The sequence below is a fragment of the Triticum aestivum genome, chromosome 1A, assembly GCF_018294505.1.
Source record: "Triticum aestivum cultivar Chinese Spring chromosome 1A, IWGSC CS RefSeq v2.1, whole genome shotgun sequence".
NCBI classification, from domain to species: Eukaryota; Viridiplantae; Streptophyta; class Magnoliopsida; order Poales; family Poaceae; genus Triticum; species Triticum aestivum.
This window is the reverse complement of record NC_057794.1, coordinates 151,315,181-151,330,977: the sequence shown is the minus strand read 5'-3', so window position 1 is coordinate 151,330,977 and position 15,797 is coordinate 151,315,181. Positions and strand designations below refer to the sequence as shown.

General features: G+C 45.3%; 1 protein-coding gene across 9 annotated transcripts; it reads right to left on the bottom strand.

Moving 5' to 3' along the window:
- Nucleotides 1–1,736: 1,736 nt before the first annotated feature.
- On the bottom strand, nucleotides 1,737–7,483 carry LOC123041803 (uncharacterized). 9 transcript variants are annotated; one of them, XR_006418645.1, is made up of 3 exons: nucleotides 3,142–7,483; nucleotides 2,840–2,995; nucleotides 1,737–1,791 (listed from the first exon to the last, which is right to left on the bottom strand). XR_006418645.1 is itself a non-coding variant. In XM_044464365.1 (3 exons), the coding sequence occupies exons 1-3, from the start codon at nucleotides 7,298–7,300 to the stop codon at nucleotides 2,836–2,838; spliced, it is 378 nt and encodes a 125-aa protein (XP_044320300.1). In that variant the 5' UTR covers nucleotides 7,301–7,483; the 3' UTR covers nucleotides 2,573–2,835. The 9 variants fall into 9 exon arrangements, 1 of the variants encoding a protein (XP_044320300.1); XR_006418647.1 differs by having other exon boundaries at nucleotides 2,840–2,990; XR_006418649.1 differs by lacking the exon at nucleotides 1,737–1,791 and having other exon boundaries at nucleotides 2,573–3,006; nucleotides 3,142–3,212; nucleotides 3,542–7,483.
- Nucleotides 7,484–15,797: the final 8,314 nt, after the last annotated feature.

Below are 15,797 nucleotides of genomic sequence, written 5' to 3'. Positions count from 1 at the left end.
TTTTTTATCTTGGAGGACAAGCATACGAAAGAAAAATGGAGTATGTAAGGTGTCCCAGTGTGACGCCCCCGATTTGATCGTACACTAATCATACACGCAAACGTGTACGATCAAGATCACGGACTCATGAAAAGATATCACAACACAACTCTAAAAATAAAATAAGTCATACACGCATCATATTACAAGCCAGGGGCCTCGAAGGCTCGAATACAAGAGCTCGATCATATACGAGTCAGCAGAAGCAACAATATCAAGTTTGCCTTAAGAAGGCTAGCACAAAAGTAGCAACGATCGAAAAGGCAAGGCCTCCTACCTGGGACCTCCTAACTACTCCTCGAAGCTGAACTTCACATAGAATCAACCGCGGGATCCTCTGGCTCCTGGACTCCATCATCTGGTCGCAGCAACCGAGTATAGAAAGGGGGAAAAGGGGGAGCAAAGCAACCGTGAGTACTCATCCAAAGTACTCGCAAGCAACGAGCTACACTATAAATGTATGCATTGGTATCAAATGGAAAAGGAGGTATCATATGTGGACTGAACTGCAGAATGCCGGAATAAGAGGGGGATAGCTAGTTCTTTTGAAGACTACGCTTCTGGTAACCTCCATCTTGCAGCAGGAGAAGAGAGTAGATGGTAAGTTCACCAAGTAACATCGCATAGCATAATCCTACCCGGTGATCCTCCCCTCGTCGCCCTGTTAGAGAGCGATCACCGGGTTGTATCTGGCACTTGGAAGGGTGTGTTTTATTAAGTAGCCGGTTCTAGTTGTCATAAGGTCAAGGTACAACTCCAAGTCATCCTGTTACCGAAGATCATGGCTATTCGAATAGATTAACTTCCCTGCAGGGGTGCACCACATTTCCCAACACGCTCGATCCCCTTTGTCCGGACACACTTTCATGGGTCATGCCCGGCCTTGGAAGATCAACACGTCGCAGCCCTACCTAAGTACAACAGAGAGGTCAGCATGCCGGTCTACATCCTATGGCGCAGGGGTCTGGGCCCATCGCCCATTGCACACCTGCACATTGCGAGGGCGGCCGGTGAGCAGACCTAGCCTCCCTTATACAAGAGCAGGCGTTCCAGTCCAACCCGGCACACGCCGCTCAGTCGCTGATGTCACGAAGGCTTCGGCTGATACCACGACGTCGAGTGCCCATAACTGTCCCCCCGTAGATGGTTAGTGCGTATAGGCCAGTGGTCAGACTCAAATCAAATACCAAGATCTCGTTAAACGTGTTATTTTAAAATAACCGCGAACGCCGACCAGGGCCAGGCCCACCTCTCTCCTAGGTGGTCTCAACCTGCCCTGTCGCTTCGCCACAAAGATCCACACAGAGGGCCGTCAGGAAAGTATGTCCTTCTAGCCCCCAATTCATGAATCAACTGCGGGTACTCCTCGAGCCAACCTGACTTTAGTCATCACATGTATCATGTATAAAATATATAGTATATACCTGTGATCACCTCTCGAGTGATCACGGCCCGATAGTATAGCATGGCAGACGGACAAGAATGTAGGGCCACTGATGATAAACTAGCATCCTATAGTAAGCATTAGGATTGCAGGTAAAGATAACAACAGCAGTAGCAAGGACAGGCTATGCATCAGGATAGGATTAACAGAAAGCAGTAACATGCTACACTACTCTAATGCAAGAAGTAGAGAGAAGAGTAAGCGATATCTGGTGATCAAAGGGGGGGGCTTGCCTGGTTGCTCTGGCAAGAGAGAGGGGTCGTCAACATCATAGTCGTACTGGGTAGCAGGGGCGTCGGTCTCGGTGTCTAGCGAGAGAAGAGGGGGAAGAAACAATAAATATAATGCAAACAAATGCATAGTGATGCATGACATGAAAAAGCGTGATGCCAGGTGTGCCCTAAAGCGGTAGTAGGTGATATCGGCGACGGGGAAAAACATCTGGAAAAGTATTCCCGGTGTTTTGCGTTTTCGGACAGATGAACCGAAGGGGGAAAGTTACGTGTTCGCTATGCTAGGGATGCGTGGCGGACGAACGGGCTGCGTATTCGGATTCGTCTCGTCGTTCTGAGCAACTTTCATGTACAAAGTATTTTCATCCGAGTTATGGATTAATTTATATTATTTTTTGAATTTACTTATATTTAAAAATTACACAATAAAATAATTTTGTCTCCTAGTGCTATTCTAGCATAGTGTATGACAATGGGGCCAGGGGGTTGGGTTGACCCAGTCAAAGGTTGACCCAGTCAACATATGAACAGTGTATGAGGCCACATGTTGTTGACTTAGACAATTATTTTAAATTTGTTTTTCTCTAAACCATTAGTGGGTCCACATGTCATCTACTATTGGATAAATTAGCTAGTCTATCTATCTATCTATACCTCTATATCTATACCTCTATATACCCACCTATACTAATTACAGACTCCCTAAAAATTACCACGTTAATTAGAAATTAAGAACCGTTAATCTCATGGGACCGAATTATAACGGCTCAGATTGAGTTATAATTAATGGTCTAGATGAGCTGGTAATAACTTGTTTTGTCATGATCTGGTTTTTCTTTTGGGCCACGTCAAGATCTGATTGAAGAAGAGCAATAGATTAGAAAAAGAGATGTCACGACCCCAAACTATTAACTGAGTTTTTTTCCCTTAAAAAACTCTCTTACGTTTAATTGACTTTCTATCTCTGCAGAAGAAATAAAGGGACAATCACGTTTCTCGGTTATTCTTTCTTTCTTTTACCATGCTTATCTACAAAAGGAACCCCTGATCGTCGCCTCCATCTCGGTCTAGCGATCTGAAAATTTCAATCTAGCGGGGACAAGTTCGATCCGGCAGCCCTTACTTGCATCCGTTTGATTCCAGGAAACATGGATGCACTGCACCCTGCCCGCGGGATGCTGCTGCTGGTAACTGTCCGCCACTAAGTTCTACCGTTATGAGGTCCTCAGCTATTACGATGGTATTGCTGCTCCAGCCGTCAACCTGCTGGCTGCCTGTCCTGCATGTGGTCTAGCAAGTAATTAAAGAAACAGATAGATTTGAATTGGAGACGGAGCTATGGCCATGAACAGCTCACAGATTGCATCAGAAACAATCTAATCAGAAGAGAGAAGGGATAAATCAAATCAAAAAGGAGCAACTCACCAGTCACACACCATGGAAGGAGAATCCTTGAGCTTTATAAACAATTTGTGATCTTTCCATGGAAGGTAAACCTTAATTCGTCATTAGTTAGAAAATAGATAGATCGACTGGTGCTAAGTAAAGGTAATTGTAAAACTAGGATTAAACTGTAATAATTGCGAATATATTACTGATTTAAGTTTGCTACGAGCAAAGATCTGATGTCGGTGCTGCAGTTTTGAGCAAGAACATATTATTTTGAAAGCACGAAGGTTGTAGACATTTCCTCTAGATATCATGTGTGGTCTGATTTTCGTTGTTTGGAAAAACATATTAGAAGGTACAAAATAAATGTGGAGTTGTAGTATATGTTTGTGTGAAAAGCTGTGAATAGTCCTTTTCAAAGGAGTTTAACTCTCACAGGTTTGGGCAGTTGCAGTGCGAGGCAGCGTAGCACCATGCGATGGCGCCAATGAGCATTGTACTTGTGGCGAGGTGCTGCTTCAAAGGCGAACAGCATGAGGAGGACAGAAAGGAGAGCAGCCGCTTGCAGTTCCATTGTACCTACGACGGTGCGCAAAAAGGAGGAGGCGAGATGCGGAGATCAACGTGTTCTCGCCGCCTGTTAGTGTAATTACTGCAGTATTCTCTCTGTTTAATTTCTATGCCGATATGTACTTGGTTGGAAAGTTACTACTCTAAGTACTATAGATTAATACATTTATGCTACAACATTAAAACCTTTGTTGTAACGTGCAGTTTCTAATCAACGGTTTTTCCATGGTTGTGTGTCTTCTCCATCAGGTAGTGCAGGCTGACACCAAGTCCACCCAAACCATGCCTGGCCACTCAACAGTCCACTCATATTTGACTATCCCTACAAGCAACAAAATCTTCATCGTAGCCGATGGCAAACATCCCAAGCAGTATAGCTGCCTCATGTTACTGCAGTAACGCATCAGTGTGGTATTGTTCAACAGCATGTGCACATGTATCATGTATGCCGCACTTTTCTCGGTTCAATTGCTATCGGTTACTTCCAATCTGTTGAGCTCTTTTCCCTCTATTTTAGGTCTACTCCATAATGAGATCTCAAATGTCCATTTGAATTAAAATTTAGTCACATTTTCTTTTCAGTGCTGGTAGATGATTCTCAGGTGGTGGCTCGGATAGAATGCTGCCGCTGTAGAAGAAGTGAAGAATTAGGATATGTTGTCGTTCCAAGTCCCAATCGCGACACGGGCTGTTATGGCATGCGAAGTTGGCCCGATCATGCTTGACATGTCTCTGGTGGGAGCTAACCAGCTGTTCCCAGTGACACAACAGAACGGCCATCAGCGGCAACGCATGCAGATTGAAGAGGGGAACCAGGACTGCAGGAGTTCATGACAACGGAAATTGCGAGCATGTTGTACATGAAGGAGAGAAGGACAACGGACGGATGAGAGCTGACGAAGCGGTAGATGCTTACGCCGTTATGTGTTCTAGAGATTGGATCTTAATTAATTAATCCTATGCAGCCAAGATGTTGCTTCAGGCTTAATTCCTTTCACCGCTAGGACTGAACCATGCCTTTGTTGCGGTTCAGCTGTAGTACGTTCTTCTTCCTCGAAGGAACCAATGATCCCCTCAATATTTTTCTTACCAGACGTTTTGATTCTCTTTGAGAAGAAACAATCAGTGTTTAAACTCAGTTTAGTTGCTGTTTGGTGGATGTCTTAATATATTCTGATTATAGTTTTTTTCGTCTTTTATCTTATATAAACAGGAGTAACAATGGCTACGTACCAACACGATGCTCTATGATTCTTTGAACAAATACAAATAAATTATATATTCTCTTGAAAACGGCGTGTTATGCAAAATTCAGATCTATGCGATGTTTCGTTTCGAAAAACATTGAGCGTGTTTTTTGGGTCATATACAGTTTTGAAAAAAAAAATCCAGAAACAATCAGATATTGGGGGAACTGGAAGCTATAGTTTCCAACACTTATTTTGTTTTGTAAGTAGAAATAATGATAAATATAAAATAACGTTCCGCACAGTTTGAATGCTTTGATCTAGGGCACATGCATACATGGACAAACATAACAGTAGAGGTTATTAGCAAGGAACGATGCTGGCTAATTGATCTTTTTACATTAATTGTTGAGGTGTCTGTACAACTTAATCATGGTCGCTCTCTATATAAAAATAATAGTACAATATATCTAAATAGGTTGTACATATTGGAAAAAAGGCTTGACTTAATCACGCTGACAGTAAAGAAAATAAATAGCCCCATATTAAGTTGATACCTTTTTTCTTCGAGGGTATCTGATGATTTTCCTCTATGCATCTTTTAAAATGGTGCATATGGTAACAATTAAATGTGATGCCTTACGAAGGAGCAATTAAGACCCGTAAAAAGATATTAGATTATGATCTATGAGTAAAGCACAAATTTAGGAATGTCTTGGGAGTTGTATCAATGTTTCAAGTTGCGTTTTAAATCAAAGGGAAGTTCGACCGGGAGATATTGTTTAGAAATCTACTTTACGGTGTCACACAGACAAAGGATTGGTATATTTCTCTTGAATATTTATAAAGTCATGCATAGTTAGATATTACCTTTTTTGGAAGTCTTACGTGAATTTACACTTTCAAGTATGCGAACAAAAATGACACATATTAAGACATGCACAATAATGCACTTGAAACATAAATAAAATAAAACTCTAAAGTTATATTAAAACTAGAAAAAAATAGATGGGAATTATGTTGATTTGATTTTAAATATAAAAACATGGCATTGTAGACAAATCACTATGAGAAAAAGGAAGAATTTTGAAGCATGCAATAGTCAAAATAACAACAATGAACCAAAACCATAGCAATTCATCAATATTCCATATACTAGCCCGTGCAAATGCACGGGTTCACGACTAGTACTACTAATTATAAACTAACTAAAAGGCTGGCCAGGCTGTGGCATAGCCGGCCACACACGGCTGTGGTGCCTATACACTACGCACTCACGTACACACACTATGCTAGGGAGTAACTCTATTCCTTTTAACACAAGATAGCATTTTGTGATTTTTGTAGGATTTAATCCATGCATTATATGAAACAGGTCCAATGGAACAAAATGAGGCTTATTACGTCTACTTTCCGTTTATATAATTTTTACTCATGTTAGGACTTGTCTTATCGCTGTTTAGTGGCAGTTTAGAAGGCTAGTCATTGTAGAAATACAAAAGCTAGCTAGTAGGAGGCAGCAACTAGAAGTACATAGTAGTAGGATGCGGCAACAACGCCGTGGTAGCAAGCAACATCAGGCGAGCGGGAGCAGCACGCCGGCGGCCGAGAGGCAGCGGGCACACGCGCGTGTGGTCAGCAGCAGCAGTGACGACGGTGCAACAGCAACAACTAAGCGGCAGCAGTAGTAGAGCAGCGACGCAGCAAGCAGAGCAGCACAAGGAGGACAGGCAGCGTCAGGGGATGGCGACGCGAGCAAAGGCGCAGCGGCCGGCCAAAGATTGGGCGACGCGAGCAAAGGCGCAGCGGCCGGCCAAAGATTGGGCGACGCAGGCGCGGGGCGCGGCCAAGCGTGGTGCGGCGCAGCGAGCAGTGAAGGCGGCGTGGGGTGGGTAGAGGCAGCCGCTGGTGGGCGCGGGCGCTGCGGTGGCAGGGCTACACGAGCGCGACCGATGCACGGCAGGGCGCAGCGGGGTGCACAGCAGTGCGGGCGCGCTCGGGCACGGCAAGGCCTTGCGCGGGTGCGGGGCTGCGCGAGGGCAGTGCGTCAGCGTGGCGTGAGGCCAGGGCGCCCAGCGAGTGAGGCGCGCGGGCACGGTGGCCGCGGACGGTGGCGGGGTAGGGCACGCAACGGGCACGAGCTGGCCACGGTTGGGCGCGGCCAAACGAGGCAGGGCGCGGTCGCGGAACACGGCGAGCGCGGACAAGGGTGAACGACGAGTGGAGCTCCGGCAACGGCGACCTACGGCAAGGGAAGGAAGGGGGAAAGCTGGGGAAAGGAGAAGGCTCACCGAGAGGCGCAAGAAAGGCCGTTGAGGGCTTAGGAGCAGCAGGACGGAGTGGATCGATGCGTCGAACGACGGTGATTGGAGATCGAAGACGGGCTGGATCCGGGCGCTGTCGGGCGAGGAGCTCGTTCCTGAGGGCATAGTTGACATAGTCGACTGCGAGGAAGTTGATGGACACCTCCTCAGGTGCCGGGAACGATCATAGTCGCGGTGAAGAGCTTGGCCATGGCGACGGCTATGTTCAGGTCCGCGTTGTGGAGAATAAAGCGGCTCGAGGAGAGGAAGGGAAATGTGCTAGGGTTCGTCCCGAGGTTGCCGGGGTCGGCCTTATGCTCCAGGGAAGACGGGGGATGGCCGGCACGTGGCATGGTGCGGCCATGGCCGGGGGATGCCTGCCACGGCTCCCCTGCCTCCCTGTAGCAGCAGAAAGATGGGGTGGTTGACGTGGGCTGGGCACTGTTGGATGTAGAGCCCACTAGGCCTTTCATTTTGTTTCTATAATTACCTATGTTTTCCTTCCTATTTCTGTTTTGTATTAAGTTGAGCCACCAAATGTATTTTGTAAAATAAGAAACTTGTCAGATCAAATACTAGACATTATTTAGTATTGCCTCTAAAAGGTTTGGTGAGTATTTGAATTCATTTGAATTTTGCATAAATGAAAACGGATTAATGGGGTTGTTTTGGTCACTATTTTAATTGATTTAGGGCAATTAATTATTTTGTTAAATGTTGGATGTTGTTTGTTAATTAGCTAGTGAATATTTGTAACCTTTTGAACATTTTTAATTCACTATTTTATGAAACTATAACTTGACTTGTTATTTGAACTAAGTTTGAAATGAGTGGAGTTTAGCAAATTTTAATTATGATGACCTGGCATCATTAACAGGGGTTTACTGTAGCTTAACTATCGGGGTGTCACAAATCTCCTCCACTACAAGAAATCTCGTCCCGAGATTTAAGGGGTGGTTTAAGGGGGGGAGACTAGGTTATGCAATTTCTAACGATTCTTCACAGTCTAGGTTGCTCTTCTCGAAGAGGTTGATCCATTACGTCGACGTCTTCATTTCTCTGCTTCAGGTCATCATAATGAAGTCGTTTTTTGTGGAGTCTTCATCGTACTTACGGTAAGGAAAAAGGGTAGATTCGGAAGAACAAACCTCTACAAGGTTGTTCATCTGGTAGATAACATCGGGGAAGGTGGTGGAAAGTAACTCTCGAATTGGAACTTAAGCAAATATCGAGAGCAAAGTAATAAGGTACTATGAGAAGTTTCGAGCGGACAGGCAATCGTTCGATGCCTGAAATGGAGGGTGAAAGGGGTTTAGAGCAATGGGAATAAGCATTGTGTCTGATACCAGAATTGATGACCTCTCGAAAGGTAGCTCATGAATTACATACGAAGCCACGCGTGAGGAATAACTATGAAAACAGGGGGTGTACAGGAGAGTCAGGTTTCGATCCTATGAAACTATGGGTTGTGGGCCCACCATGTGGGTTAAGGTAAGAGGGGCGGCGACATCTTGCATGTTCATGATAGCAAGGCATGTTAGGGAATAACCTATCAGTTATGTCGGCAACAACGTCGGTACCAAGGGCGAGGGACGAAGAGAACCATTTTCCTGCTCGTTGAACGAGGCGGGCCAATATGCAAAGTTCTCGTCCATCGGCGGTTACCGAAATGTCATCAACAGTAGAAACAGGGTCTCACTAACAAAGTTGTACACCAGGTGTTTACATAAGCAGTGAATTACTACTGCTTAAATTATATAGATCACAAGAAAGGTCAAACAAACCAATGGGAAGGAAAATGTGATCATCAGGTTAAACAGAACAATGGAAAGGAAAATGTGTTTAAACACATATTTCAGGGGGGGTATCCTTCCCAAGGACAAGCAGAGCATGATATCCATGACATGATATAACGTAGAAAACCCTTTAGGAAAGGGGAGAGAAATATCATGACATTACCCATACAACAGTGCTTGGGTAACTAATAAAGAAATTTTAGCATTGTGCTTCAAATGTTCTTATTGAAAATCGGAGTACCACAAACATGCTTCGAGATAGCATTGACATGGTCTTCAAGCAAGGTTGGACTTTGGATACTCAAAGGATTATCAAGATCAACTTATAGAATAAGTCTTACAATTTCCTCATGGAAGCATGGATAACCTTGCTAAAAAGGAAACTATATCAATAGGTCCTCCGTCCAGGTGTGCTAGGCATGACATCACCTTACCGATATATAAGGACCAATGTAATAACTCTTGGAAATATGTTCCAACCATCATATCTGACCGAGATTCAGATCTGATTGGTGTCAGGATACCTCATACTCAGGATGCGTGAGAAGAAGGTGCAACACCTATTGTCGAGATGACATTGTAAGATTCTTAGGAAATGAACTATGGAAGAGAGTTCTGAAACAAGAGTTCATCATTAAACCAAGGAGAGAATGAGGGGTGGCTGATGGTCTCAGCGACAATTCATTGGGATTTCCAAAAGATGGATTTCCACAATTATGTGAACAAGGAGATAACATTAGTCATATAAAATGATATAATGATGTATGCTCGAGGAAAACATACACAATTTAACAATGATAGAAGGGTGCACCCGGAAATCTAGACTAGGTAGCACGATCAATGTTTGAATGATGATCCAATAAGCAATAGACTTAGAATGAAACTATCGACCATTAACTTCAAAGAAATAGGGTTGCTATAAGTTTTGAAATTTACACCTCTCAGTCCATTTGCCAGTATTCTGGTTATAAACAACACGGGGACCAAGAAGGAATGGTGATGGTGAGAAGTATCACTCGTATCAAGAATTCTCAAGAGGTGGTGAAATTCCGACAACATTCTTGACCTAAAAGGTGGTAATATTCCAAGCTAAAGAAGAACAAATGTTGGATAGCAAGGAACTCAAGGTATAACACAAAACATGAACAAGTTTGTGTTGGACGGGGGCAATAAAGTTGCAGATGATAACACAAACCTTCGAGGGACAAGGATGGTATTTCTCATCAAGAATTCAACTGATATCCTAGAAGAATTCAAAATGTTGAAGATGATCACGACAAATTTTGTCGAGATATTTCATGAAGATGTAATCGATCAGCGATGACATCAAGTCAAAGGAATGATGAAGCAAGAGGTTATTGGAACCACAGTTACGACACAAACTCGAAATCAAGCTTGTTGTATAAGGTGAAAGGGTATGACGAGGAAGATTGATGTAAGCTTAGCTATCGTTGCAAATTGGTGCTCCGAGAATAAGGACCAGGTAGCATAGTTAAAATCAGCACAATAATGATATAGCCAATCTTGCTAGGAATGATGTGATCGAGTTCAAACCCATAAGCAATGATGGTTAATAAGAGTTGTTGAATCGTAGTGCGGACTCGATTCAATTATTGGTGTTCTCGAGTGACTAATAACTAATAACCCGAAGAAAGATTGGAATCAGTGAGAATTAATTGTAGATGAAGAACTCATAAGGAGTTATGTAGTTCCATGATATTCTCGAGATACCAGGGTGTAATGCTAGACGGTAGATCAAAGTAAAGGTTGGACTGGTGTATTGGTCCACAGAAGACAAGTGCTTAAACTTGTCCGTGAAATGGGATCGGAGAGAACATATGGTTGGAAATATGGCTGCAACAGATAAATTCATCGATACCAAGGGATATTATTTCAAGGAAATAGTTATTATTACGAGAAGCTTCCATGATAAGGTATACATCGCGTCCATGGGCATGAACGCAGGGTTCAAGGTCGACTCCCACTTGTTCAATGCATAACCTTCCATTCAGCTCTTGTATTTCGAAAATGACATTAGTTGTTGAAAGCTTTTTCCTGGTGCAATAGCAGATAAGTATGACCCCTGAAATCTTTCGGCTTCACTCAGATTTAAAGAAGGCATAGGTTTAACCCATCTGGGCCTCTTAGGAACATATACCACAAAGTTCAGGAGCGAATAACTCAAGCTCGGGAGCAGAGCATGGTTGACAAAAGCAGGGGATACAATTTACCAAAGACATTATGTATCCGATGAAAGGCTCACAAGTTGAATGAATATGAAGGGCGGTGTCGGACAAAATCCAACAAAGGATCTGATGTGAGTATCGATACTCAACCAGAGGAAGAAAGAATGCAAGGAGATCATATTATAGAAACAACTAACTAACTCAAAGCTCGGAAGCAAAGGAATTATGAATTCCAGTACAAGGGATCAGAAGCAATGCTCTGATTAGGGATGGACAAGTTGAATAGCCTTAGGGGTACAATCAATGGCAGTTTGGTTGGTCGAGATCCAGCTCATGTTTAAAATGGCGTCTGAGCCGGAAGGATGAATTCTAGGATCTAAATGAGGATTATGAGCATTCGCAACATATTGAACCAACAGACTCAAAATGATAATGATAAGGGATGCCATTAAGATTACGAGACATATGGGATTAACCATAGTGCAAGAAAGCGAGAGTTTTAAAAGCAATAGGCTGCTCAGGAATTTGGAAGATCGAATAGCACTTCAAAGAATTTTGTGAAACTCATGATCAACGGGGGATGAGCGGATACTTGATAAGTGCAAGGAATTATCCGTAGGGGTATTTCCGTGGCAAGGAACTACAAGGCAGTAGGCACAAGTATTCTCGGAACAATAGAGAGAAATTCGGGGTATCTTGTAATAACAAGATCAACGGGGAATGATTGTATGAATGGCAAGTGTATGTAGTTATCCATAAGGATATTACGGTGGTAGGGAATTGCAAAGACGATGAGCATATGTTCTCGGGAGAACATCAGAGAGTATTTTCGGAATCTTCTGGTGCAGCAGGCGATCATCTGTGATAAGAGGCTCTCCGGTTGAAAGTGATCACGAGATCCTAATGTTAGATTAAGTAAAAATCATTTCACCCGAATAGAAGAGAGAGCAGAATCCCAGAGTATAGACGAGGAATAAAAGATCCTAATACCACCCAAATGGCGACGTGGGACCGTAAGGCACACAACCATGTTAGTAAAAGTTTTTGTAATGTCTAGACTCAACTGCGGCCAAGGAGTGTGGAAGGGGGATTCCTACAGGCAGTCGGCTTTGATACCAACTTGTGACGCCCCCGATTTGACCATACACTAATCATACATGCAAACGTGTACGATCAAGATCAGGGACTCACGGGAAGATATCACAACACAACTCTACAAATAAAATAAGTCATACAAGCATCATATTACAAGCCAGGAGCCTCGAAGGCTCGAATATAAGAGCTCGATCATAGACGAGTCAGCGGAAGCAACAATATCTGAGTACAGACATAAGTTAAACAAGTTTGCCTTAAGAAGGCTAGCACAAAAGTAGCAACGATCGAAAAGGCAAGGCCTCCTGCCTGGGACCTCCTAACTACTCCTCGAAGTCGAACTCCACATAGAATCAACCGCGGGATCCTCTGGCTCTTGGACTCCATCATCTGGTCGCAGCAACCGGGTATAGAAAGTGGGAAAAGGGGAGCAAAGCAACCGTGAGTACTCACCCAAAATACTCGCAAGCAACGAGCTACACTACAAATGTATGCATTGGTATCAAATGAAAAAGGGGGTATCATATGTAGACTAAACTGCAGAATGCCGGAATAAGAGGGGGATAGCTAATCCTTTCGAAGACTACGCTTCTGGTAACCTCCATCTTGCAGCAGGAGAAGAGAGTAGATGGTAAGTTCACCAAGTAACATCGCATAGCATAATCCTACCCGGTGATCCTCCCCTCGTCAACCTGTTAGAGAGCGATTACCGGGTTGTATCTGGCACTTGGAAGGGTGTGTTTTATTAAGTAACCGGTTCTAGTTGTCATAAGGTCAAGGTACAACTCCAAGTCGTCCTGTTACCGAAGATCACGGCTATTCGAATAGATTAACTTCCCTGCAGGGGTGCACCATATTTCCCAACACGCTTGATCCCCTTTGTCCGGACACACTTTCCTGGGTCATGCCCGACCTCGGAAGATCAACACGTCGTAGCCCTATCTAGGCACAACAGAGAGGTCAGCACGCCGGTCTACATCCTATGGCGCAGGGGTCTGGGCCCATCATCCATTGCACACCTGCACGTTGCGAGAGCGGCCGGTGAGCATACCAAGCCTTCCTTATACAAGAGCAGGCGTTCCAGTCCAACCCGGCGCGCGCCGCTCAGTCGCTGACGTCACGAAGGCTTTGACTGATACCACGACGTCGAGTGCCCATAACTGTCCCCGCATAGATGGTTAGTGCGTATAGGCCAATGGCCAGACTCAGATCAAATACCAAGATCTCGTTAAACATGTTATCTTGAAATAACCACGAACGCCGACCAGGGCCAGGCCCACCTCTCTCCTAGGTGGTCTCAACATGCCCTGTCGCTTCGCCACAAAGATCCACACAGAGGGCCGTCAGGAAAGTATGTCCTTCCAGCCCCCAATTCGTGAATCAACTGCGGGTACTCCTCGAGCCAACCCGACTTTATCATCATATGTATCATGTATAAAGTATATAGTATATACTCGTGATCACCTTCCGAGTGATCACGACCCGATAGTATAGCATGGCAGACGGACAAGAATGTAGGGCCACTGATGATAAACTAGCATCCTATACTAAGCATTAGGATTGCAGGTAAAGGTAACAACAGTAGTAGCAAGGACAGGCTATGCATCAGGATAGGATTAACGGAAAGCAGTAACATGCTACACTACTCTAATGCAAGAAGTAGAGAGAAGAGTAGGCGATATCTAGTGATCAAAGGGAGGGCTTGCCTGGTTGCTCTGGCAAGAAAGAGGGGTCGTCAACATCGTAGTCGTACTGGGTAGCGGCGGCGGCGGTCTCGGTGTCTAGCGAGAGAATAGGGGGAAGAAACAATAAATATAATGCAAACAAATGCATAGTGATGCATGACATGACAAAGCGTGATGTTAGGTGTGCCCTAACGCGGTAGTAGGTGATACCGGCGAAGGGGGAAAACATCCGGGAAAGTATTCCCGGTGTTTTGCGTTTTCAGACAGATGAACTGGAGGGGGAAAGTTGCATGTTTGCTATGCTAGGGATGCGTGGCGGACGAACGGGTTGTGTATCCGGATTCGTCTCGTCGTTCTGAGCAACTTTTATGTACAAAGCATTTCATCTGAGTTATGAATTAATTTATATTATTTTTTAAATTTACTTATATTTAAAAATTACACAGTAAAATAATTTTGTCTCCTAGTGCTATTCTAGCATAGTGTATGATAGTGGGGCCAGGGGGTTGGGTTGACCCAGTTAAAGGTTGACTAGTCAACATATGAACAATGTACGGGGCCACATGTCGTTGACTTAGACAATTATTTTAAATTTGTTTTTCTCTAAACCATTAATGGGTCCACATGTCATCTACTATTGGATAGATTAGCTAGTACTACTAATTATAAACTAACTAAAAGGCTGGCCAGGGTGTGGCATAGCCGGCCACACACGGCTGTGGTGCCTATACACTACGCACTCACGTACACACACTATGCTAGGGAGTAACTCTATTTCTTTTAACACAAGATAGCATTTTATAATTTTTATAGGATTTAATCCATGCATTATCTGAAACAGGTCCAATGAAACAAAATGAGGCTTATTACGTCTACTTTCCGTTTGTATAATTTCTACCCATGTTAGGACTTGCCTTATCGCTGTTTAGTGGCAGTTTAGAAGGCTAGTCATTGTAGAAATACAAAAGCTAGCTAGTAGGAGGCAGCAACTAGAAGTACTAGAAGTACAGAGTAGTAGGATGCGGCAATAGCGTCGTGGTAGCAAGCAGCATCAGGCGAGCGGGAGCAGCACGCCGGCGGCCGAGAGGCAGCGGGCACGCGCGCGCGTGGTCAGCAGCAGCAGTGATGATGGTGCAACAGCAACAGCTAAGCGGCAACAGTAGTAGAGCAGCGAAGCAACAAGCAGAGCAGCACAAGGAGGACGAGCAGCGTCAGGGGATGGCGACGCGAGCAAAGGCGCAGCGGCCGGCCAAAGATTGGGCGACGCAGGCGCGGGGCGCGACCAAGCGTGGCGCGGCGCAGCAAGCAGTGGAGGCGGCGTGGAGTGGGTAGAGGCAGCCGCCGGTGGGCGCGGGCGCTGCGGTGGCAGGGCTACGCGAGCGCGACCGATGCACGACAGGGTGCAGCGGGGTACATAGCAGTGCGGGCGCGTTCGGGCACGGCAAGGCCTTGCGCGGGTGCGGGGCTGCGCGAGGGCAGTGCGCCGGCGTGGCGCCAGGCCAGGGCGCCCAGCGAGTGAGGCGCGCGGGCACGGTGGCCGCGGACAGAGGCGGGGTACGGCGCGCAACGGGCACGAGTTGGCCACAGTCGGGCGCGGTCAAACGAGGCAGGACGCGGTCGTGGAACACGGCGAGCGCGGACAAGGGGGAACGACGAGTGGAGCTCCGGCAACGGCGACCTACGGCAAGGGAAGGAAGGGGGGAAGCTGGGGAAAGGAGAAGGCTCACCCAGAGGCGCGCAAGAAAGGCCGTTGAGGGCTTAGGAGCAGCAGGACGGAGTGGATCGATGCGTCGAACGACGGTGATTGGAGATCGAAGACGGGCTGGATCCGGGCGCTGCCGGGCGAGGAGCTCGTTCCTGAGGGCATAGTCGA

Coding starts and splice junctions, on each gene's coding strand:
- LOC123041803 (XM_044464365.1), bottom strand. CDS start 7,300: ATGTCAACTATGCCCTCAGGAACGAGCTCCTCGCCCGACAGCGCCCGG. Junction 3,213..7,153: donor GGCCTTTCTTGCGCCTCTCG/GTGAGCCTTCTC, acceptor TGACGAATTAAG/GTTTACCTTCCATGGAAAGA. Junction 2,996..3,141: donor CCTTCCATGGTGTGTGACTG/GTGAGTTGCTCC, acceptor GACCACATGCAG/GACAGGCAGCCAGCAGGTTG.